At 39.2% G+C, this 25950-nt stretch overlaps 1 protein-coding gene across 5 annotated transcripts; it reads left to right on the top strand.

The window, feature by feature from the left end:
- On the top strand, positions 1-24910 carry eps15 (epidermal growth factor receptor pathway substrate 15). Of its 5 annotated transcripts, none has more exons than XM_058638486.1 (25): positions 1-150; positions 4003-4044; positions 4679-4768; positions 4869-4916; positions 5021-5116; positions 5225-5287; positions 5626-5751; positions 6416-6475; positions 6763-7035; positions 7311-7456; positions 9005-9161; positions 9965-10047; positions 12126-12198; positions 13222-13383; positions 13560-13742; positions 13871-14290; positions 14547-14621; positions 15061-15214; positions 15413-15463; positions 15565-15968; positions 16655-16724; positions 16849-16919; positions 17554-17689; positions 18683-18888; positions 22499-24910. In XM_058638486.1, the coding sequence occupies exons 1-25, from the start codon at positions 97-99 to the stop codon at positions 22637-22639; spliced, it is 3384 nt and encodes a 1127-aa protein (XP_058494469.1). In that variant the 5' UTR covers positions 1-96; the 3' UTR covers positions 22640-24910. The 5 variants fall into 5 exon arrangements, with proteins under 5 accessions (XP_058494469.1, XP_058494467.1, XP_058494468.1 ...); XM_058638484.1 differs by having other exon boundaries at positions 2-150; positions 13545-13742; XM_058638485.1 differs by having other exon boundaries at positions 2-150; positions 13545-13742; positions 16658-16724.
- The last annotated feature ends 1040 nt before the right edge of the window (positions 24911-25950 follow it).

Genomic DNA, 25950 nt, shown 5'->3' on the forward strand with positions numbered 1-25950 from the left:
TCATTGATCATAGGCATATGACAGTGATCCCGGTGTCGTGGAGATCCAGTACCATGTTTTCTAGCGGCCTCTGTCTGTGTCTGGCAGCAGCGCAGTATGAAAGCAGTGGGAAACAGAAACACTATGGCTGCCACTCTGTCTCTTACTCAGGTAACACAGTCTTACAACTCAACTCTAACGACTGCAAACCTTTTCTGACCACTGTCCCCTACTGCTCGGAGACAGTTACAGTATTAGCGGAACAGGACTGGTAGAAAGAGAGTCTTATCTCGATCCTCGCCGCTCTTTGGGGCGAAGTTAAGTCCTGCTGTGACTGGGAAAAGTTTCTGCCTAATCTCTTTGGGGACTGCGTAAGGGCGTAGCTAGCTAGCGTGCTAGCTAACAGCTAGTTTGTGTGCATTGCTGGAGTGTTTTAGAGCCGCATTATCAAACTGGAGATAAACATTTCGGCCTCTCTTGGCTTCGTTTACGCTGTGGGGTGTGTGCATTTACGTCTCGCGGTGCCGCATTTCGCTTCTCCCGCTGCTAGTTTTGCTGTTAGATGTGTTTATATGATGTGCATTGACATGTCATGTCTCTCCTGATTCAACCATTTCTAATATGGATTTCCTTTACAAACACTTTCACATTTTGGACACCTCAACAACATGGCCCACTTTACGTGGGTTTGTAGTTGCTTGTGCAGCTGAGTGTATGTTTTGATCGATTAACCAAGCTGTTGAAGATTATAATTAGAAGCAAACAGACTGTAACGACTGTTGTTCATGACCTTTGTGAAGTGGACCGAACTTACACTGTTAGCCTGTTAGCCCCTGAGTTTGTTTTATACTCACAATTTGAACAAAATGGGTGAGATAAACTTAAGGCTGTTCTTTTGCAACCAGTAAGAGGAAGTGAGTATGATGATCCACCAGTCGCCTCTACTGTCACAAAATGTCAGTCTAGGGCTGTGCAATAGTTCAACAATAATTATCGCAATATATTCAAGTGTCTTTTTTTTCTTCTCCTACAATGGTTTCTACATTGCAAAAACCAACATAAACAGGTATTTGCTTTGAATATGTTACTAATGATTTGTGAAGTGTTATTTCATTTATGAAGTTGAAATCCACATTAAACCAGTTACTTCAACTTTCACAGAGCAGAAATCAATCTCATCATCTTATGCATTGAATACTGGAATTTATGTAGGGATGTGATTATTTTGCACTGCAAACAGATTAGTGCCTGCAACTATGAAGTAGGCTGTAGTGCCTGACTTGTTACCTGAGCTACTGTTTCCTGTATCAACAGACAGAAGCTGCCTGTCACCCAGCAACTTTGACATCTGTACCTCTCTCACATGACTAAAAATTCTCAAACTGTAAAGGTATTCTTCCTCTTTGTTTCGGCTTCTCCCTATAGGAGTCTCCCCTGTGGATCATCTGTCTCCATCTTACCGTATTCTTTGTGTCCTCTTTCACTGATCCACATTTGATTTTGAGGTTTTACACCGAATGTCCTTCTTTATACATCCCTCCCATGTATCTGGGCTTGGGACCGGCTCTAGCAGTACACGGAAAGTTGCCCCCCATTTGCTGGATGTCTGAAAGTTTAAACCAGCGAGAGCTTGCATTTCACATCTTGAAGTGGAAGCTTGTCATAAATGAAGCAGAACCACACCATTTTGGCATGCAAAGGCCACTTTAGTTCACTAACGTACTTGGGAAAAGGAAGTGTGAGCTCATGGGTCCTCTGTTTGTTGCAGTCTCTAGTTTCACACTTAATGTCTCTAATTTGTACACACTGAACCTTTTAAATATTAACTGAAAATTGATAAAAGTCCCTAAATATTTGGCTACTATTTATTAATGTATTGCAGCATAATAAAGATTTAGGTCATTTTGTGGGCTGGTAAAAACAGATTGAAATTTGAATATTTTATATCGATGAAACAAAGAAACCTTTAATTGATTCATGGTCATGGTTAATCAAAATAATGGTGATTTGCGGGCAAACTACATATTTTCTGTAACAATTCCACAATTTCCTCATCTTGCAATCACCCACGCTTTGGCAGTGAGCAACATTAGTGTGTTTAATTGCTGTGGTATTAGACGGTTGACATTTCCAAAACAAACTCGACTGGCCTGAATTGACTTGGGTGTTTTTCTTCATAGTGTCCAGTTAAAGGATCACCAGTACAATGACCACAGTGTTACAGCTACCAATGGTTCCAGGCACACTATTGTGTGTCACAGAAAAGTTGCATTGGTCAGAGAACGATAAGTGTGTCTAAATGGTTATCTTGTGCATAAAATGGCAGTTGACTAAGCTGTTAATTATCAAGCAGACCACAGGCTGTGTTTTTCTTACGAGTCAACTTGTGAGTCTGTTAAATGTCCTTAAAGAGCTTTACACTTTACTTGCTTTTGTTTTGCAGTAGATGGTATATTTGGATGTCCCAAGACAAATTCAAAGACAGTTTTTCCACTTGGTTAAATGGCCACTCCCTGGTTGATTCAGTCCAAATAATTACTCCCAACTCCCTTTGTACTTTGCTGGGACTGTTGATCTGTTAGCACAATTGCTGGGTCTCAGTTTCAGCTGCATGAAAGAGGAAATGGGGGGATTCTTTTCCTGTTCAGTTAAGCAGTGGACAATTGTATTAACCGAGGACATTTGGTTGTTAATGCAGGATATGACAGACGTACATTTAAATGCAACAAACATTATCATATATAGTATGGTGGAAAGTGGATACCTTACAATGTTAGAGAATCTCAACATTTCCCACAATGAGCAAGAGGAAAAACCTTAACAGGAAGAAACCTTTGACAAAACTGGACCTCGGGTTGGCAGCCATCTGTTGTTGGGTTAAAAGAAGAGGAATGGGGGAGAACGTAAAAAGAGGGGGAGAGACCAGGTAAAGTCAAGGAGAAACAATGTAGATATAAATCCAGTGTTACAGTTACGCCAAGGTGGCTGATGTGCTGCTGGTAGACAGGGAGCTTTTTGTTTTGTTTGATTCTGACAATTTTATTTATGAAAGTCATTTCTATTGGAAAGAGGTTCAATAGAACTATAACTCTCTGCCAGCCTGGGTGCAGTGCTGAAAAGATACCCGGATGAACACTTTTTCCTATGATTAATAATTAATATAGAAGGATCTGACATTTTTAATATTTTAATGGTGGGACCCCGCTACCTCTCCAACTATTATGACATCTGCTTTAAACCGCACATTTGGAAATATATCACAAAGCAAAGTCATTGTAATTATGGACATTAGTCTTGAGAAGTGAAGCTTGTATCCTGAAATCAGCTGACTTAATTCTTTAGCAGAAACCTTTTGGATCATCCCGGCTAATACTAGTGCAGTGTACGGTGTATACAAGTTACTGCACTACTGTAGAAAACCTGTAAAGCTTTGCTAGGAGGCACAGATATAGCAGTTATTTTCAAATACCATCAATAAAATGAGCTGATTGACCAAATCTTATCACCAATAATTTAAATGATTAATGCGTTTGTATTTATCAAGCTATAATGAACCACCCTTCAAATGTAATTTCCTATTTTCTGCTTTACCTAAGTGTGAATGAACATATTGTAAGGTCTGGCTGTTGATTGGTCAGGATTAGCATTTATTCTGAAGCTCTGGGAAATTGTCAATTGATGAATAAGTAATTCATTTTTCAATTAAAAAAAATGAATTTGATTAATCAATTATTAGATTACTATGTTAATCGTCAACTATTTTGAAGGGTTGAGTGTTTTTTTTGGTTCTCAGATTTTTCATTGACTATTTTCTGGGTTCTTTGCTCCATTACTGAACCCAGGAAAACATTTGTTGATCATTTCAACATCACTGACAATGGTAGTTGTAGATTTTATCCATAAGGAGTTGATGATCTTGCATAAACATGTATAACACATATGCAGCATTTTGCATTTTTTTTTCTATAAAACACCTGTTAAATCCAACTGATTTTAAAGTAGGGTTCTTGTCTTTCTCAACAGCTGTCCAGTGGAAATCCTATCTACGACAAATACTACAGACAGGTATGAAATTTGTATTTTCAAAAATTCAGAAATTTAAAATAAACATTTTTATTGAGCTCCGACCATTACTAGCTTTTAAAGAATGTTGAGAACAGCTTTTCCCAAACTTTTAATATGAAGACTCACTTTTAAAAGATGGCAAAACAGTATAAATTATGACAAGAGCAAATTTGTGCATTCTGACTATTTGTACTGCCATTTATCTAACCCAATAATAATAAAATAATATCAGGTGTAGCCACCTGGTATTATTTTGAACAGGTAACCAGACATGTTTTGCAGTGAGCAGTGTTGTCTCTTCTCTGCTACCAGTTCAAATGTCTGTGACCAGCATGGAAGTAACTCTATGAATTAATAATGTTTCCCTTTCCATGTCATGGGAGCTCACTGTGTGCCTCATGAAAGAGCACTAGTATCCGTCCGATACAATATCAAACTAACAGACTGCTGAGGAACTAGCTTTGGTTTATTAACAAAATTGATTGAAGTGACCAATTTTTAGAATTAAGGATAATGCATCTGCCAGCTCAGACACTGTAGCCTGCACTTGGTCTTTGATAGCAGCACAACTGTCTAACTGATGTCCTAGGAGGCTCTGACTGACTGACTGTGTGTAATATTTGTATGTGTAAAGGTTGACCCATCAGGCAGTGGGCGGGTGACGGCAGCAGATGCAGCTCTGTTCCTGAAGAGGTCGGGCTTGGCTGACCTGGTCCTGGGGAAGGTGAAAAAACTCTGGCATCATCACAGAAGCAACATCTTACTGTTGTCTCTACTTTTTATTTTATTGGTAATAAATATGTATCCTGTGTTTGTCTTCTTAGATATGGGATTTGGCAGACTCTGAACGTAAAGGTTCTCTTACCAAACAGGTAGAGAATACAGTGTGGTGTGATATCATGAATTGGCTCTTTTATATGCATGCTTTGTATGTGATCAACAGTTTTGCATAACACACCATCTGATCTCCCCTCAGCAATTCTTCATAGCATTACGTTTGGTAGCCTGTGCTCAAAATGGCCTGGAGGTGGCACTCAAGAGCCTTAACGTGGCTGTTCCTCCTCCCAAATTTGTAAGTTTGCAGCTACAGACTCTCCATACTGTAGGGTTAGGGCTTAAGTGTTACTTCTGTTTAATTTGTGATGCACTATGTGATGCACTTTTGTTTTTAAATTAACAGCACGATACTAGCAGCCCACTGTTGGCAGGAAGTGTGGGTGGTGACATGCCATGGGTTGTTAAGGTAAGATTCTCTTTCTATCATAGTTTATCCAAGTCACCTATGATTATTTTTAATTTACCACAAACAATCACAACAGAAAAAGACTAAAATCCTTGAATGCACCTAATGTGTGCTATATGAGACTTGTGCACACACAAAGAGGAAACAAAGTTATTTTCACAGCCGACAGGCCTGACTTTCTCTTGTCTCTTGAACTTTGTAGAAACGCATTTCTGTTTTGTGCTTGCACAAATGTTTTTATTTGAAAATGTTTTAAGGTAACTGCACGAGGAAGACTATGAATTAGATTCTTCTGCCTCTATTAATTTGATGTCTGTTTTGTTTTTTTCTCTTTTCAGGCCGAGGAGAAGATGAAGTTTGATGCCATCTTTGAAAGTCTGGGTCCAGTAGGAGGGATGCTAACAGGTGACAGGGTTAAGCCTGTCCTGCTCAACTCTAAACTCCCAGTGGATATACTTGGCAGGGTATGTTCCCCTGGCATGTAATAAATTGCTGTCCTGTAGGAGGTGTCAGTCTCATGCATGTCTGTTTCACCTTGTGATCCTCAAGTGTATGACATAGTGCAATTTGTGAAAGTTACACAATCAATGACCTACTAATCTGACCAGTAATAACCATTAGCAACTTTACTTTGTCAGTGATGCATATTACATCTCATCTCAGCATGAGCCTGCCACAATATGCTAATAGGGCACGTTAGGACCCAGCAAGGACCCAACAGATGCAGAGGCTTCTCTAACTATGCCTGACTGGGTAATTCGATACTGACAGGTTTTGACTATAATCCATTTAAAAAAAACAAAACAGTGGCAAGATAATACAGGACAGAACTCTTGTGCTAATGAAAATAAAAACGTGTGCAGTTGTCTTTTAAAATAACTTGAATAATGTTACTTGAAATTGTATGTGCACAATTACACAAAATGTCATATGAAAGCCAAATTACAACAAATGAAATTACACAATGCAGGGGTTGTGAAAGGAGTTGTGAAAGCAAAAATCGGTTTGGTAGAAAATTTAAATCTTTGTGGAAGTGAAAGTAGGTTCGGCAATTTCAGGGACCCATTTAGTTATGATGATTTGTGATTATGATTTGTTTTTTCACAATAATATGTTTCTGTGTTCAAGGTGTGGGAGCTCAGTGACCTCGACAGAGATGGCATGTTGGATAGAGATGAATTTTCTGTGGTAAGAAATTAGTCTATATATCAGATAGAAAAGTTTTTATGGCACAGTTGCATATATTATCTACTGTTATCTAACTGTTTTTCCTGGTCAGAATGATCAGGAACAGAATGATTAATTTACCCATTTCACCCATTTTGTTTATGTCTTAAAAACTGTGCTTGAAATGTTCAATCTCTGATGTAATTACAGGCTGTCAACATTGTGGAGCGAGTGTGAGAACTGAGTAACTACAAGATTGTTGATTGGTAATTTTTTTTTCATCACTGAATTTTGTTGCCCTTTCCCAGGCCATGTATTTGGTGTACAGAGCTTTGGAAGGGGAGCCTGTTCCCATGTCCCTGCCTCCTCCCCTGGTTCCACCTTCGAAGAGGAAAAAACCCTCCGTGCCTCCTGTGATGCCCCTGTTACCCTCGCCCCCTTCTGTCAAAGACAGTCGCTCCTCCCACGCTGGCTCTAAGACCATGCCCCACCCTCCTAAATCCGCCCCAGCTCCTGTCCCAGTTCCAGTCCCAGCTCCTGTCCCAGCTTCTGTCCCAGCACCAGCACCAGCAGCTGCTTCTGTGAGTAAAAGACCCGTCCCTCCAGTGTGTGTAGTACCCAGAAAGCTTTTGGATGTTTTATTTTACTACAAAATAGCTGCAACCACACATATTTGAAATGATTTCAAAATGGCTAGTTCAGTGTGTTTTTCAAAAGAGCAAGATGGGGAGTGTGAAGGTAAGAAAATGTTTTAGTTTGAGTGAGGATTATTTCACTATTGTACGTTTTAAATCTCAAATGTAGATAAGCAGTAAACACAGTGGGAGATGATGAATATGTTGTTTTGTCTGTGCAGTGGGTGGTGTCACCAGCAGACAAAGCCAAATATGATGACCTCTTCAACAAGACAGACAGTGACATGGATGGGCTGGTGTCTGGACCGGAGGTCAGAGATATCTTCCTCAAGACTGGGCTGCCCTCTGCTACACTTGCACGCATCTGGTAAGAAACTGTCTATTACAGTAGATACTGACTTGACATTTTTACTTTTGGTTTTACATATGCTGTAGTATTGTCAAATTCATTTTCTTTACTTACTGCAATTCTATGGAAATGTATGCTTGTTTGAGCCTTTTGGAGTAAAGATATTTGAGTAGATGACTTGGTAAGATGCTACCACCGTTCCTGAGATTGTTTTTAGAAAAGGAATGTTACAGGTACACTACTTATCAAAAGCATTATTTTTAATGGTATGGCCATGTTCATCTCAGCCTTGAAGACTACACTCGGATATCGGAAATCAAACATAGTCCTAGAAATGAAAAAATTGACCAGTCATATGATTAAAAAAAAAAAGAAAAAAGAAAGAAAATTGCTAGTATAGGTTGATTTGTGGAAGATTTGAATATTATTTTGCCATGGTTTGTCAGTACTGTGCAAACGTCCCATGTCACCATTAGATTTGTTGTTAGAGCAATGCTATAGTGATCATACAGGACAATTATTTCTCAATCACTTAATTGGAACGCATTTAGAAAAAATGGGAAACATGTATGTAGTTAAAAAAAAATTGCAACAGCTTTTGCGGGTTTACACTTGAACAATAACATGACCCGGGCTCTCTTAAAACTGGACTGGAACCCTAATTAATGTTATTGGTTAAACCTGTGTTTGTCCTATTTCATGCTGTGAAATATCTGCTGTGAAAAATGTCTGTTATGCCAAGACACATGCATTTGTTTACAGCTTGTTAATATATAAGACCAACTTTCAGTCACGTCATTCTAATCCAATTGCCACTGATCACAGAATGTGATAGGTGACCTGAGACTTTTTCCTAGTATTGTATTTATTTCACAAATGTATTAATTTATCTTTGATTATGTTTGTTTGTTTTAAAATGACTAAACTGTTCCAGGATAATGATGGTAACTTGTTTAGCTTTGTTGGGTGTGGACTCCTGAAGCCATTTTGTCTGTGTTGATGTCAGTAGTATGTCTCGCTTAACATTTAATATACCAACCTTTTGAAACCCAATAAATACTGAAATTTCAGAAAAGTAAACAAAAAACACAACAGATGTCAGGATACAAAGGGTGGTTGCTACATGGGAGGGGCTTAACAGGGCTATATGCAAGCTTTGCAACTATTTGAAGAACCATTTCCACAAGATGTGAAATACAGATTCACAAGGAACTAGACTTAAATCCCTTTTCCACAACATAAACTTTGCAGGCAGCATGACTAGAAATCTGCTGTTTGATGACTGAAACTGTGTGTGCTCAGTGATGGATAGATAATAACAGCAGTTGTGATAACATTACAATGCATGTCATAACCTCCAACTAGTACAATATCACATCATATACAGTAGATTTTTATCTCCACATGGCTGATTAGCTTCTGTCCTGTTGTGACTTTCCTGTGTATTGGCTTTTGTCATTACAGAACATGCTGATCAATCAGGCTGTCAAAAACAGTTTGCCTGAGGCGTACGTTATTCTGTTATGTAACATTTGTCTGTTATGTGTCTGGTTTCTATTCACACAGGGAACTTTGTGACATTGGCGACATTGGTAAACTGACCAGAGAACAATTTGCCCTGGCGCTTCATCTCATCAATCAGAAGCTGGTCAAAGGCCTGGACCCTCCGCAGAGCCTCACACCGGAGATGATCCCTCCATCCGACAGACAAAACATTAAACAGGTGAAGTGGCTCCGTGCATTGAAATCTATAAACAATAATTATGCCTGGATCCTTTTTTCCATCAAACATGATGTTCGTGATGATACAGGTGCTCAGCGTATCCTTAGAAATATGATAAACAGAGTCTGAAACGATTCATCCCTAAATATTGACATTGATTGTCTTATTTAGAAGGGTTCGAAAAATCAAGTTATAGTTGTGACAATAGTTACATGATAAACACGAGACACAAAAAGCTCAGTAAGTGAAAGAATAACTGCATGTACTGAAAGCTGCAGCTGTATATCTCTTGCTCACATTGTAGTTGTGTATTTACAGTAAATCAGTCTTTTCCTTTCTATGTGCTTAGTTGCTCTGTGTTGCAACTACTATATAGTGAGTGTGTATTAGTTTATTAACTTAATGTATGTACATATAAGTACTTGTAACAGCCTTCACTAATCTGAATAATAATTTTACTTTTACGAGTTGTCTACATAATTATTCCTTTGGATTAGATTGATTTATTTTATAAAGTGAAGACACTCCAAGTGTAATTTCATGAAGCTGATAGTATACTGGAGCTCTGATCTTCATTTATTTGTGCTGTGACGTTTCTTGCTCAATGTTATGTACTATCCTAACCATGGAGGATTTCACACTAACAAAAAACTTTGCTATTCTCTCCAGCTACGTGTTGATACTTTCCATTTATGATGATAGGTAACTCTTAGTCCAGAATAGAGGTAGTTCACCATTATAATTGTGTATTACATGTGGTAATGTGTGGAATTGTCCTCTTGCCTTCCTTGCTTCTTCTCCAGAACAATTTGGCAAACCTGGCAGCCGATTTCTCAGCCATTAAGGAGCTGGACTCTCTCAGTAATGAGATCGTTGAACTACAACGGTAACCCTCGTTTTCATAATCACTTAATAATGATATTGGTGCTGATTATGACACTGATTGTGTTAGTAGCTAAAAGATGCCCTTTATTTGTATTCCGTCCACTTATTACTCTTTTTATGTCTAAAAGCCAATATGACTTAGACGACCCAAGCTCAAAGATTCAGTTTTAGTTTGAGGTCAAATTCTTTTTAATCTGTTCTTGATTTTTTTTTTAAATATATATATAAATCACATCAATTTATGCCCTGTGAAGTTTCAGTGTAAAAACATAGGACTCCCCCTATGAGAGTCTGCGGTCAGAGAAAATGGCTGGACAGTGTCCCTGTATCCTCATCTGGCCACCAGGAGGCAGTGTTTCCTTCAAACAGTCAATGCATTTATAATGGTACTAGTGAGAAGAATGAGAATAATAGTAATACTTTTATAAACACATGTTTATAAAGTGAACTGTGGATGGCAGGTAACTGATGATTGGAATAAAATGTCGTCCTAAAACACACAGATTTACACAGTTGGTTTGAGCTTCCCCAATAATTTCTACATACTGGTATGTACTCAGCACTTAAAATGACAGTACTCTCATTCACTTCGACTTTCTTTAAACACACACCTTCACAATGTCAGTAAAACAGAAATCTGCAAATAATAGAATGCACCTGTTTTGCTTTACACCTTTTTAAACACAACAAAAACACTTAAATACATGAGAAACAGATGTTCCATTTCCGTTCTTCTTTTTTAGCCTTGAGTAGTTTCATTCAGGCATTTCCACCTCGCATTGAAAGTAGATGCAAATACTTTTTGTATTCCTTTTTAGGGGTAGTCTCAGTTTCACTAGGGAGCGGTTTTCAGAATTTGTTTTTACGGATTCAATATAACTGTAGCTTTAGCTTCTGTATTCATGGGAGTTGTGAGTGAGAAGTGAAAAAGAGGCCGACCCCCTCTACCCTCTGTGTTTTCACACCCACACATGCTAGATGGCAGCTGTTGGAAGCAGAGAAGATAGAGAAGAAAAATTAAAGCAGATGCAAGTATAAGATCAAGAGGGAAGATGATGCACATTTGCGATTGTTTCAAACGACGGCAGCAATGTTCTGCTCAAGCTGAGGATGTTGGTGATGAGAGTGGGTAAGAGATCTGAAGTCGTACTTGGCTTAAATTAACTGTAGGAATTGCTCAAGCAGGATATAATATTAAAAAGATAATTGTATGTTTTGACTAAAGAGTGGAGCAACATAATATAAAAAAACAAAACATTTCTGCCATGAAATGGGTGGCAAAGGAAAATGGTATTTATTTATTCATAAAAGATGAGTATGAGTATTGTTATTTGAGTTTTCTTTAAGATTTTAACCATTTTGTTTGCACAAATGCTGTTTTTCAGAAATAAAACAGAAATATTAAAAGTTGAATTTGTAAATGTTGGCACTGGTTTATCAGCCTCACAGACTGCTTTCAGACATGCACTGAACTTCAGACAATCTCTGGAGGTTTTGCAGGGGGCTTCATGTATGAACACAAACGTCCAGCCAGCTCCCTAGTATAATCTCTGGTTAATGTTCATGTAAGCTCATGTATGAACGATGCAGGACAAACTCTGGAGGATCCACTGTGAGTGAATTGGTGAGTCTCCTGCCTCCTGCATGCTCAAGGCAGACCCCACCCCCTCACTTGTATCCTCAAAAGATCCTCCATCCTCAAGGCGGCCATCTCCTTCTGACTCTTCATCTGCCACACATTTAACTGAGCAAGCACTTGCTCAGTTTTTCTACCCGCCCTCATACTGCTCACGGTGCAGTATATCTGCAGCCCAGTCTCACACGCTGGCTGGCTCTCTTTGTATCGCAATCTCACACACATACTCACCTGCTGTCGCTGCAGGCATTGAAATAGCTCTACATTACAGTGGAGTGGCGAGTTCAGGATATCATGTTTGTCCAGGGAGAAGAGATAGTGGTCGTGCAGGGGCAGGGGGAAGAAGGTTCATTGGAGAGCTGGTTGGGTGGGCTCAGAGTGTCGGGTCTTCCGTCTCTGTCCTTGGTTGCTAAATACTCCTGTCTGTTTTGCTGGACCCCCAGAGAGAAGAGCACTGTGGAACAGGAGATCAAGGAGAACGAGGAGGCCATCAGACAACGCAGTGGCGAAGTGCAGGTAGGTCATCAACACCAAAAGCTGCAAATTATGATAATTAATTATCTACAATGATGATTAGGCTATTTAATTTTAAACTATTTTGATTTGATAGGCACAGGCTGCTGGAAAAAAACCCATTCTAGGGCTAACACTGCCCCTGCTTTCAATACATGTATTGTGCTGCCTTAAAAAAGCAGTTATTTTACATTGATGAATATAATGGAAACATACTGCACATTGTAGGTATAGATAATTGATCTGAACAGTTTGAGAAGCTTTTTCAGAAACACAGTTACTGTCCCTGAGGCTGCTGTTCTTGAGTAATTGTGTCTGACTCCTCTGAGCCTGATAAATGGGCTCTATTTTGGGAGAGGTGAGGCTGTTCTGCTCATGTGAATTCAGTCTGGTAACAGTGTGTGGGTGCTGGGCTCAAGGGAGTCTCATGCTGATTTAGTTGAATTTCTTAGCTGCACTGCAGAGTAGCCTCACTTACCTTTGGCTATTTATACTCCATTGTGTTTTAAAAAATGTTTTCCTTGACATCAGATTCTCCATTACCTCAAGACATGTCATAACCAAGACATCTTCTGCAGTGTTTGTCAAAAGTAAAATTTTTGGGGCCACCAATTTAATATGCTGACTTTTTCCCAGCTTTTTATTTAAGGATTATTGTACAGCATTAATGAAGTTGGAATTCAGTTAACAAATAAAATGATATCATCTTATTAAGTGTTATGGAAATGTTTAGACAAAATGACTATACCGTGCACAAATTTGGTCTTGCCACAATTTGTGTTTGTGAATTTGTGAAAATATTAACTTTGAGGATTTCGCTGGAGGAAATTTTTAAATTGCAGTCACTGACTTGATTAGCTGTCAAACTACACTTCTAGTGTCCTCGGGAATACACTTTGAACCGATAGAAAACAACAAACTGACTTAATTTGAATAAATTAGCCACCAGTCTTCTCTGACTCATGTCTGAGGAAGTTCGCACAAACATGTTTTTTGTCTGTTTTTGCTTTGCTTTTAAATCTGTAGGACTTACAAGATGAGGTTGCGAAAGAGAGTGGGGAGCTGCAGCGGCTTCAGAGTCAGCGTCAGAAAGTCCAGGATACCCTGGACGAGCTGGACCAACAGAAGAGCTCCCTGGAGGAGCAGCTGACTCACATTCGACAACAGACTACTCAAGAGACACAATTGGTTGGTTTTTCTTTATTTATTTAATTTTACTGTAAAGTTGTATAAATTCAATAGGTGAAAACTGGCAGAAAATATTTTAATTAAAAAAATCCAACCATATGACTCCAATCTCCTGATTCATATGAATACCAGCTTATACACAAAATGTATAACTGTCACAGATCTCATCACTGCAGTCGGAGCACGAGGAGCAGGAACAGAGGATATGTCAGTTTGAGGAAGAGCTTGTCCAGGCCAGAGAGGAGCTCCTTGCTTTGCAGGAGGAGAGCAGAAGACTACAGGATAAAGTCCAGTCCGCTCAGGAGCAGCTCACACCTTTGCAAGATTCAGTGCGTGACTCTTTCAAACAAGTTGCACAGGTTAGTTTGTTTGCATTTGTGCTAAGCTCATTAATATTCCATTCTGCACAGAACGTATCAACTGAGTTTCATCGTGCTCTTGCTTATCCTCTCTACACAAAACCCTCAAATCTCACTGGGGTTTTTAGGTTCAACAGAAACTGAGCGACCTTCAAGTAGAGGAAAGGTCAGTGACTGCCCAGCTCAGCTGGAAGAGAGCTTTAGAGGACAATTCTCCTGTCATGGTCAACGGATCAACAGGCACTCCAGCAGAGCTTCACCAGGGAGACCCTTTCCAACAGGACCTCTTCCAGGAGGACCATCCTAAAGAGCTGAAGGAGGAAAAGACAGCTGCTGTCTACAGTCTTCAGAAAGAACATTTAGATCAGACAGAGAAAGAAGTGGATGAGAGCAAAGAGGAAGAGGAGGAGGATGATGAGAGTCCAAATACTGCAGAGGAGGAAAAGCCAGAACCTGATGCCTTGGATGATCTCTATATAAGTCTGGCCTCCACTGATATGTACAGTAGTATGTCAGCCTTTGCTAAGCCAAGGGACAACACAGTGAGGGTAATTAATACACACCTGCCTTTGTTGTCAACCCTTTCATAAATGGAATGAAACCAGAGTAACATCCCACTATAATAATGCAGTCTTGTTGTTTTCATAGTTGACTCTGACATTGTGACAATTTCAAAGTTAAGCACTCACCAAGTATGACGGGACAGCAGACTTAATTTACATGTGGTTTTCCCCGTTTTGTGAGAGTTGTATCATATGTACATAAAATAAATATTTGTTTATTCTTGTCCTCCTGGGATTTTAGGAACACAGTAGCCACGAAGTCTCCTCAGAAATGACAGATGATGCAGCAAAATCGTCTAATGAGAGTGCAACAAAGGTAAAAACCCTGTTTTATCCACGTTTAAATGTGTTTACATTTTTTTTTCCCAGATATTTAAGTTTCTGTGGATTGTCTTTTGCTTAATTTGGCCAGACAATTTAATTAAGCAAATTTTACACAACCCATCAGCTGTCATTAACATATCAAGTGAGTTTCAGCAACAGAGCAGAAGCCAATGCACGCTGGAATCTGTCGACACACAGGGCTTCTCCTCACTGTGCTCATTTCTTGCTATTTCTTGCTGCTACTTCATCCATTCTTTCTCTTTGTTCTTCATTCACAACACACAAAAGAAAAATAGAGCTATGTAGACGGTCTTAAATGCAAGAAACAGTTTAATAAACTATATTTATACAGAAATATGAACGGTATCATAAAGACAGAAAGAAGACGTCTCACTTCAGTGTCCAAACAAAAGTCTGTCACTGTTCAACAGGCCCCGTCATCAGACCAAGAGAACAAACAGGAGCCTCCAGAGTCTCCAGAAACATCCACACCCTCCTCGTCACCAGTTGGTCCCATGCCGCCACAGACCAAACCCCCCCCACTCCCTGAGATGGACTTTTTCCATTCAGACCCCTTTACTGACCGTAAGTCCCTACATATTCATTTATTAATTCAAAAGACCTTGTCCTTTTAAATGGACCTAATTGTTGTATCTTAAAAGGTAAAACATGCCATTTACATGATTCCATTTACATTTTCATATACTCAGTTTGATTTGGAATGTTTGTGTAAAGTCACTGCTTGGTGCTGAAAGCCTTGAAAGACTGTGTTTCCTTTTATAGATGATCCATTCAAGGATGATCCATTTGGAAAAGCATTAGCAGATGTAGCAGGTGAACAGATAAACTAAACACCTTTTCATGTAAAATGAACTTCAAACACTTACATCCGTCCATAATTCATTGGTTTTTAATTGTCAAATGTTCCTGTTCAGATCCATTTGGAGGAGATCCATTTAAAGGGACAGATCCCTTTGCTGCAGACTCTTTCTTCACACAGGCTCCCAGTGCCCCCTTTTCCACTGAGGACCCTTTCGCTGCTTCCTCTGACCTGTTTGGTGCCACGACTGGAATGCCAGAACCAGACTTGTTTGCAGCAAAGCTAAATGATGCAGCACCTGCACCGGCACCGACAGACGCCTCCGATCCCTTCACCTCCAAACCCACCAGTTCAGCACCGGCAGCCAAGGATCCCTTCATCACCACGGGGAATGACATGGCAGAGTCTGACCCATTTGGAGGCAAAGTTAACGCCATAGCGGAGGCAGATCCTTTTGGTTCACAGGACAGAGCGACAGATCCATTTAGCTGTTCACCAGTCAGCTCTGCTCTGGCAGCGGTGAGGAGTTTCCCGTAAATCCTAGTCCACATCCAAATTATTTGGAAAGTTATTAAAATCAGAAAAAGAATCTGGATTATTAAGGAACCTCTTACATACAAGGAATTTATTTTGGTGTTTTGGTGCAATAACAAATGCAGTAACAAGAGAATAAGGCTAGAAAGGCTCAGAGTTAAAGCACATTAAATTAAAAGTAGAGTGGCTGCAAATCAAGAAAAAAAGATAATACAATAAAACAATTATTGCACGTTGTGAATAAGTTTGAAGAAAGTTTGTCATAAACAATGCAGTCAGCCATTCATAGCCTTACATTTTTAAATAAAACCAGACGGACAAAATAATTTTAACGATCTAAATAAAGTGTTTAATATAAACATATGTTTTTAAATGAATGTTTTCAGGTTTATTAAGGGTCTATTGGTAGACACTGAATATAATATTCATAATTATGATTTGATGAGTGCACCATCACCTCACACCTGAAAAAGGGGGATGAGAGATTTTTAGCTTGGTACAATACAAATAATCCTCATTGGCACTATATCATTAAAATGTAACCACTTGAATGGTACACAAAGTTAATAATAACTTTTAAATGACATATTTATGTTATTGTAATATTAATACCACTGCAGTAGTATTTGTTTTATTTCTGTATAATGATGATGATGATGTTCTGTTTTTAGCAGGACCCTGTAGCAACCAACGACCCTTTTGCTCCAGGTGGTACAACAGTGAACGTCAACTCAGATCCAGGTGTGACATATAGCATAGCGCCATCCTCTGGAACCAGAGGTTACTGCGGCTGTTGGAATTGTCACACAGTATACAGCATACACAGTTTCTGTCTGTGTTGCTGATTTGTGCTCGTATGTTTCAGATCCATTTGCTGCTGTGTTTGGTAATGAATCATTTGGAGGGGGCTTTGCAGATTTCAGTGCCTTGGCAAAGGTAGATTTGAGATTTTTAATTCCGTTCTCCGCTCCAGTGTGTAAATGAAAATAGAAATGGTTGCCTCACAGTGAATTTAATTTGCCACAAAGACAAATTGTGTCACAATATGTTATGTATAATAAGTAAAATGTTTGACAGCTGTCAAACATGAACTGTTCTGCTTTATTATAATGCATATTAAGTAATCATTTTCACAGTCACAATTCGAAACTTAGTAAATTGCACTTAAGGCTGCAATTATTTGTCATATTTTTAATTGTATGTATAACAGTCTTTGTCAGCATATATATGTTGGAAACAGTTTATTTCTTTAAGTTCTCTATATTGAATTAGAATAGTTAATATTTCGATGATGTCATGTGGTGATGCTTCATCACATTTCTATAAATATTGAACTGAAGCTCTGCTGTAAAACATGATGTCACAAATTGTTCTCCTGAAATCATTCAGCTCTCCATCACATTTTTTGTTCAGCATGTTATTATGTGTTAAAATGCTATGTCACTGTATATAATTGCATTGTAAACACAGTATGCTCACCACTGCTGTGATTCTTCCTTCAATGTACAGCCGCAATGTGTTTGTTTGTTTTTTGTCTTTTGCCAAATGTGCCTTTGATTTGCTGTTCCAGTCAAACGCTCCTGACCAATTTGGCATCAACAACAAGAACCTGTTCCAGGAAGACGGTCAGTCTGCGAACCCGGACGTGCCGCCTGCTCTGCCCCCCAAAACGGGTACGCCAACTAGACCTCCCCCTCCACCTCCAGGTCAGCACTTGTTCTGTGTTTTATATGATTGTTTAGACTTTATTTCTGAATGCAGAAGTAACTCAGGGTCTGACTTCCTTTTTTGTGTGTCACTTCTGGTATTTGTCTCCTTCACATGATCTGTGAATGGAGCGAGTTTGCTTTCTTAACAGTGTCGTGGGAACACACCCCGCGAGGAAGTGTCCTCATATAACTTATGAAGACATTATTCATTATTTTGTGCTATTGCTCGGTGTGGGTGGTTGAATGAATGCATACAATGATAAAAATGACAAGCGACACTGGTTTTAATTACACAGCTGTATCAACAGTAACTCTGAGCACTAACAAAATCATTAGCTGTGGTTTTACTGGCAGCTGCTGACGTCACCTTGAGAGGTTTTATTGGTGTTTTATAGCCCAGTCACTTCTCCAGCACTGCATGGTCTTCTGTAGGTTCATTGTCAATAAAGTCAAACACACACAAACACACACAGAAGCTTTGATGGCTTCTTCAAATCTATGGCTGTGTTTCCTCGTTTCCCGGAGGAGGAGAAAGAGTTGGTCGGTGTCGCACTTTTGAAAACACCTGATCGATGTGTGGCGTATGCAAATAAACACAACTGGAATAAAATGTGACTCAGGTAAAAAGACTGTGGATCAGTCACTTGGTCACGAAGTAGAATAAACAAATGAAGCTGAAGCTGCTGAAATATTGTGAGAAATAATTCTGCTGGTTCTCTGTGTCACAGAATCAATTTGAATTCAATTCATTTAGAATAAAGATGGACAGGTAAGAGCTGCTTGACTTAAAACCAGTTGTGAATTACAAGTAATACATTTTTAAACATGATAAAAATGCTGTTGGTCTTCATCATTTATGTGTACCGTGGTTATCTTTGTTGCTATCCGATGTTTTTGAGCTGTTTTAACCTTGTGTTTTAGTTGAACTAGAGCCTGACTGTGTAGGTCTGACCCTCTGTGTCCCTGATTTTTGTTTCTTCACCTGACCAGGCAAGAAATCATCCATTTCCAGAACAGAGTCCTCCGACTCCTTCCATCGACGTGGGCAATTCCACCCACAGTCGTCGGGAGACTTCTCCTCCTCTTCCTCCTCGCCTTCCCTGCCTGCCAAGGATCCTTTAGCTGACCCCTTTGCCCCTTCCTCCCCTCCTCGTCACAACGTACGGGAAGCTGACCGATTTGCCAGCTTTGACAAAGTGAGCACCTCCCTCTCGCCCTCTTCCTCACCTTCACCTGACTCTGAATAGACGTCCCCTCTTTTTGTGTTATTTCCTGCTAACAAAAAAAACACATCTAATTGTTCTAAAGTTACAACCACCAAGCAAAACAAGCCAGCTTTACGAATCGCTCCATCCACTGCCAGTTTTCTTTTACTCTCCAAGAAGTGAACTAATCTACTGATGTGAAGTATCATAGTAAACAACAAGTAAACACAGTTTCTTGATTCTACATTTTTTTGTTTAGTTGGAAACTTTGTTTACTTAAGCTGATGCATTTTTTTTTAGTTTGTTTTCTCTTGCATCCTCACTGCTGCTGGTGTATATTGTAGCTCCTAGTCATGAATGCTTCATTTCTCTGCCTTGTAAAATCTCTGTATGCTCAAAATCATTTTTTTGTTACTGATTCACACACACACATTGTTTGGTTGCACTTAATTTAAACCTTTGAGGTTGCACTTGTCTTAATTTATAAAGAAATGTACAGAATTGTCAGCATAGCAATTATATTTGCATAAGTATATCAGCTCTGTAACACGTGTGTAGTTACAGAAATATATGTTTTGGTAAAAGATAATTACACACATCTATACTTACGATACCTAGTCCCTCATACTGGTTGGCAGTGAATGGAGAGATGAGAGGCTGCTTGTATTTGGCTTTTATCTCAAGTCGGAACATGGACAATACATCCCGTGCATGAGAGGCTGTGCTTTAGTCCAAAATATTCTATTGAAATTGTCTTTTTCCCCCACATTTTATGCACTTTTTAACACTGAAGCTGCATCTTAGGTGAATTTTAGATTCCCATTGGTGTTAACTCATTGTTTTATTGATCAGGGACTACTGCGAGGTATCTCCTCAGTTAAACTTAGAGACTGCAGATTAGTTGATGACCCTCTTTTTCAGCTCAAAACTTGAAGTTTCTAGAAATGAGCTGCTATGATATGCAGAGTTGACACCAAAGTATGGACAAAGTACCTAAGTACCTGTATTGGATATTGGCAAAAGAGAAAACTGTAATCAGATACGATATGTAAAGCCTAAATACTTTTTAAAATAGTTTTGTAAATGAGAAAATAGACGATACATTAAGTAATATTAGTGGACACCAGTGTGATTGACAGCTGGATTCGTCCAACAGGAATCTGATTGCAGGGGACACTTCGGATTTTCCAGTTGCAAAACCCCCAATATAGCACTGACCAAAGTTCAGATCATGGGTCGATCTGAGGTTACGACCAGTAGAGATGTCCAATTAACAGTGTTAATTAACAGTTAATTTGTTTAAAAGAAACAAAGAACTGGATCAGGCTGATATCAGTATTGGTAGGGAACTGAGGAATCTGAGCCAATTCTAGAAGTTTCTTGAAGCAACAGTTGTTTTATAAACTCCAAGGACACATTCGAAATATGAAAGACGCCACTTGGAAATTTCAGCCATTATAAAACCCTCTTAGCTCTTCCATCTGTAACATTGCACAGATATAGTTTGTATGGTCACACTGAGGATTTGGGATGGATTACTCAAAAAAAAAAGACAGTTGAGTCTCGTGCATCTACCTTCACATGACTGCACCTGCACCTGCACCTGCATGTACCCACCGATACCAGACCTGCATGCATTAACTGAATGTGTAATTGGCTGGCTCTCATTGACTCATCCCACTGCCTTTGCAATTCCTCAGTCATTCTGTTTTTGGTTTTTTTTCTCTTCACATACACACACATACACAATGATTTATCCATGCATTTCCTCTCTCATCCCTCTGTTCATCCATTCACTACTTTATTTACCAGTTCATTCAGCTTTTGTCTGGTCAGCAGTGTGTAATGTATGGAGAAATGGTGTGCGTGTGTGTGTGTGTGTGTGTGTGTGTGTCTATGTGTCTTTACACCTCTGTCAAAGAAGTTGAATAAAGAGTTGAATCAAGGGCATCATCTCTGGCTTCTATGTGCATCCATGACATCATTCACTGCAAATGCTTGAGCTTTAAAGAACCAGATCTTCATTTTCACTTCATTTATCTTATCTTTATTTAAATTGTGACTGCACCTTAGATTATCTCGATTATAGATTATTTCCATAAAACTGTTACCTTTCAACCTGCTACAGTTTTTTTGCAGTTGTGAAATCTTTGCAACTTCAAAATGATTTTATTTCTCATGAAAGATTAGTATAAGAAGTGTGTCATGTCTAAATTGACATGTACATGTGTTTATGTTTATCTTCTATTAATGAAACAATTGTCTACATGGAGAGCAGGAACATCCAATATAAATGTAGAGAATTTGCATCAAATGGATACTAAATCCTGTCAAATCTGTTCAGTAACTGTAGTGTGACCAGATAACAAACTTGGGCAGAATTCAGGATTAGTAAAGTCTAATTTCTCCGGCCTAGTGTTTCACTTATGTCTCATTTCACACATATTTCAGAGATCATCATGAGAGCATGTTTTGTAGTTGTTATTCCGTTTCCTGCGTGACGTCACTGTGCATGTTCTGAACGTCCTGAAATCATCAGCTCTGAAATCACCTGCTTGTGAATGTTGTCGGTGTTGCTGGCTTTTCTTTTGCATGGGTTTATTCACACTTTGTTGACCTATGATGCCTCTGTCTGTCGTTCACTGACAAAATCAGACTTTTTGACACTGCTGTCCTCTGTGTAACGTTTAACCATTTCCCTTCTTCCTGGTATAGTGATCTTTTTGAAGCTTGTGATTTATGTCAAGTGACCGTTTGTCCTCAGTGGACATGCCACATTTCATGCTTTTTGTCCTAATTATAATTTATACAGACTCTCAATCTCTTCATGATCATCTTGTGGAGACTGATTTTGATCGGTTCTTTGTGGTGGTTGTTTTTGTTTTACATTTAATTTTAACTGTGGGGTCCCGGTGATAAATCACCGACTTGTTTATGAACAACAAATAAGTGTTGATTAAAACTGTAGTTTCTCCTTCATTGGCCCAACAAAATGTACCATTTGAGACGTTGGAGACAGAGGATTTTTTAACAAAAATAGAAATTGTATTAAAGTTAATTAACATTTCAGCAGTTGGGCTGAAACTTGCAGATAATAGCGGCATATATATAACTGTAAATAACCTTTTTTAACCACTTCCTGGCTATCATGGCTGTATCAGTATATTCTAAGAATAAGCAGTAAGTCATTGGAGGGGAAATTTTCTCTGGCTGGCGGCAGGAAATAAACTTAAAACCACCAAACAACAACATTTAGAAACAAAAACACCTTTCAGATCATTTTCTGGCTAAATGTACATCATACATTATGGACTAAAGCTCTCATAATAGAGACACACACATTCAGGACTGATATTTTTATTTTTATGTAGTGTATAACAGTCAGTTTTCTCATGATGCTGTGTGGTGTTGGTGTGTATTGTGTTGTTGTTAGGAGTTGTGTTGTGTTTATCAACAGGCAACAATGTTCACCTTTAAGAATGTGTTAACTACATGTGTTTGTGTTTGTGCGTCTCCTTTTCTTTGCATCTCTGTTGTCTCTTTCCCTGTGTGTGTGTGTCTGTGTGTGTGTGTCTGTGTGTGTTCTTTATTCATGGAGCAGTATCCCACAGAGGAAGACATGATAGAGTGGGCAAAGCGCGAGAGTGAGCGGGAGGAAAAGGAGCGGCTTGCCAGGCTCACCCAGCAGGAGCAGGAGGACCTGGAGCTGGCCATCGCGCTTAGCAAGTCTGAACTTTCCTGAGAGACTTGCCCCCTCCCCGAAACCCACTATCCCCTTCCTCTCTCCTCTCTCCTCTCCTCCACTGGCCTGGCACAGCACAGCACAGCCTGGTCCAGCCCAGAAAGCACCAAAGCAAAGAGGGGACTGAAAAGGACTTGACTCAGCAACACCTGCTGGCCCCATGAAGAGACTATCTTAGAATAAAAAACAAAACAAAAACAACTCTCATCACCGCCCTCCCCCACGTGAGACTGTGTTCACTGTGCACTGGCATCACAGTTACATGTTTGCTCTTTTCATTCTGTCAGTTTCTGTGATTTACGTTCGGAGGAGAGGACCAAGGAAGGATGGATTGTTGAGCTCAAATGCAGTGAACATGAGATTAGAGATTACCAAATCTTAAAAGTGCAGTGTGTAAAATGTGGCAACATTAATTGGTGAAGTTGCACCTCCGCCCCGAGAACCTATGTCGACCCCAGCTAATATCAAAACTCAGTTTGACTCCTGATATAAGTTTTAAAGGTTAATTTCGGGGTTAAGGAAAAACAACACTACGCACAATTAGGTGATTGTATCGAAAAAATAAGTATAATTATTTCATCAATCACTGTCAGCTGAAACATAATTTCACCACTGGTCCTTTTAAGGTCACCATGCTCTGTTGACTTTAACACCAAATGCCACATTAACTCTCCAGAATGTAATTTATTAAAAACAAGACTAAAATGGCCTCTGACTAATCTCACTACCCACTATTAAGTCATAGAGATTGTTTTGTTGTATTAGTTGATGATGGACATTCAGTCATTCACTGCCGAGTTGTTGTTTTTTTTTCAAGTGGCGTGACCACAGAGCCTGTGAGATTATTCATCATCTCTTATTTTATGACAGGGTGAACTCATTCATGTCTGCATTGTTAAATCAGTCCTCTCAGTCCAAAATGTTACTAAAAAAAAATGGAACCAGCCCATCAGAGCTGCCACAGTTTGTCCTGCGTTTGTTCCGTCTGTGTTAGAGTTTATTTTTTTAAGGAGTGAAGCTACAGCCATAACATTATATGCATTATAATTACATATTCATTTGCATTAAGACTTTGTTTTTGTTTTTAAGGCGATCGATTTCACAATGTAATTGTTCTGATTAGAGGCAGATTTGCAGATTTGGATTCAGTTCACTAATGGATCTGAGATTTCTGAGAAGTTTTATAAAAAATTAAAAAGTGGGGTTTTTTTTGGGGGGGGGGGGGGGGGATTTGGACAATAACAGAAATATATAATTAAAAAATCTGAACTTGATTCTTACTGATGAATGTATATGTATTGAACAGATAGTATACCGAGTCTACCTGCTCCCTTTACTCACACATTAAATGAATATTGTTCATAGCAGTGTTAATCCTGACTGTTAGAAGGCTGAAGGTCAGTTTCAGACAAAGCTGTGTCTTCCTCAGTGAAACCTCAGCACCTGAAGTCAATCTGAAGTTATAATATCCTCACCAACAATGTCACACCAGGTTCTTTATGATTTCCAGGGGAAGATTTTTGATTTCAAAGTCTTACACAAAGTCGGTAAACGTTGATAAGTGTCGGTGTTGTTGTTGGAGCACTTTCTTGTGTTGCGCCTCGGTGGATTTAACTTGCAAAAGAGCTGCTGGTGTTGTGAGAATGAAGGCTCCCGTCGTGCTGCCGTGCCTTATACCTGTGAGCACCCACCCACACGGCAGTTAGGCTGCGGTGATTCTCCGTCTTTTTGTTGGGTAATTCTGTGGTTCCCCCAGAAAGTGAACACTTACTTACTCGACACTGAGTAACACTGAAACTGTGATAGAGGGTTTCTAAAAGGAGAAAAGCTGGACTGACTGAGTGCATGAGGTACATTTTTCTCTGCTGATTTCAAACTAAACGGCAAACACTTTTCCTAGTCTTTTTTTTTTGTTTATTTAGTGCGAGCAGTGACTTGGTAGTTTCCTCTTCTTGTGTTTAAACACAGCGTTTTCACACCATATAGCGAAGAAGCAGAGCCGCCTGTCTTCACCTGACATACTACACCTATAGTTTCATTATTTCCCACTTAAAGGCCGCCAGACACATTACTGTCATCTGCACAGACCTCCTTCAATTTTACAAAGTAAGAATCACTTACATTTTTAGGCATACCCATAAAGGCTTTTTAAAACTTTAAGCTAATTGCGTTTTATTTTGTATTTTCTAACATGTAATAAAATCATTATTGGGAGTTTTGGCCAGAATATGTAATGCATTTAATTGAAACAGAATAAACCTTAAACATGTAGGTTTGCAGTTTGTGTGTTTTGTCTTCAACAGTCGTCGTCATGCATTGTGAAAATCCTGGATTTACAAATATTGGACTTAAAGATTTACTTGACAGAGGATGCTGATCACATCTGATCACATATGACCACTTCATAAAAGACTCACTCAATAAAACCTGCAGAGATTTGAAACCCATCACTCTTCCGCACCAAAAAAAACCAAGATGACACTTTTCATATTCCTTACCATCTGCTCGATGTGGCATGGTGGCTTAGTGGTGAGCACCATTGCCTCACAGCAAGAAGGTGCTGGATCCAGGAACTCCTTTGTCTGTATGGGTTTCATCCCACCATCAAAAACATGTCTGAATGTTCCTTTCTTCCTCCTATTATGAAGCGTCAAGATTTGCGGTTTGCCTGGTCATGTCAGTTTTTTAAAACACAGATTCACAGACCTCACCTGCAACCACGCTTGTGTTGGATGATACATATTTTCTTTTCCTCTACATTAGAACATCATTTACAAAACTGACATTATTTTCTATTGAATATTTATCAAAATATTTATTATCGCCATAAATCAATTTAAATAAATTTTACCACTAACTTCCATTAAAATTGAATTATTTTTGCAACCAGTGTAGTCGCCCACTTTGGGCCAACTGCCAGTCCTGTCCCACTTCCTAGTCTTCACGTTTCAAACCAGAAGACCAGAAGGGGGTTGGACTGACTCAGTGGTTAAGACTGGTATTCTGTGTGCGAAAGACATCATGGTCAACTCCACCCCTGGCTGATTGTACTCAATTCCATTGTAAGTTGCTTTGGATAAAAGCATCTGCTAAATGACATATAATGTAATGTAATTTTCATATGGAGTCTATGCTTGCAATTGATGCACATCTGATGTCAGTGGAAACAGTGGCAAAGTCAGTGTGGACAATATGTCACTCACTAAGTTTACATGCACAGTTTAATCAAGCTAAGGCCATAGTCTGACTAAGACAGGCGGTCGGACAACTTGAGTATACATGCAGAGGAGAAAATCAATTTACTGGATCAC

Source organism: Solea solea, chromosome 9 (assembly GCF_958295425.1).
Source record: "Solea solea chromosome 9, fSolSol10.1, whole genome shotgun sequence".
NCBI lineage: Eukaryota > Metazoa > Chordata > Actinopteri > Pleuronectiformes > Soleidae > Solea > Solea solea.

Excerpts from the sequence above, each read along its gene's own strand:
- eps15 (XM_058638484.1), top strand. The coding sequence starts at position 97 with ATGAAAGCAGTGGGAAACAGAAACACTATGGCTGCCACTCTGTCTCTT. Across the intron at positions 4,045-4,678 it reads ACGACAAATACTACAGACAG|GTTGACCCATCAGGCAGTGG; the intron begins GTATGAAATTTG and ends GTATGTGTAAAG. Across the intron at positions 13,743-13,870 it reads CTTTCAAACAAGTTGCACAG|GTTCAACAGAAACTGAGCGA; the intron begins GTTAGTTTGTTT and ends TGGGGTTTTTAG.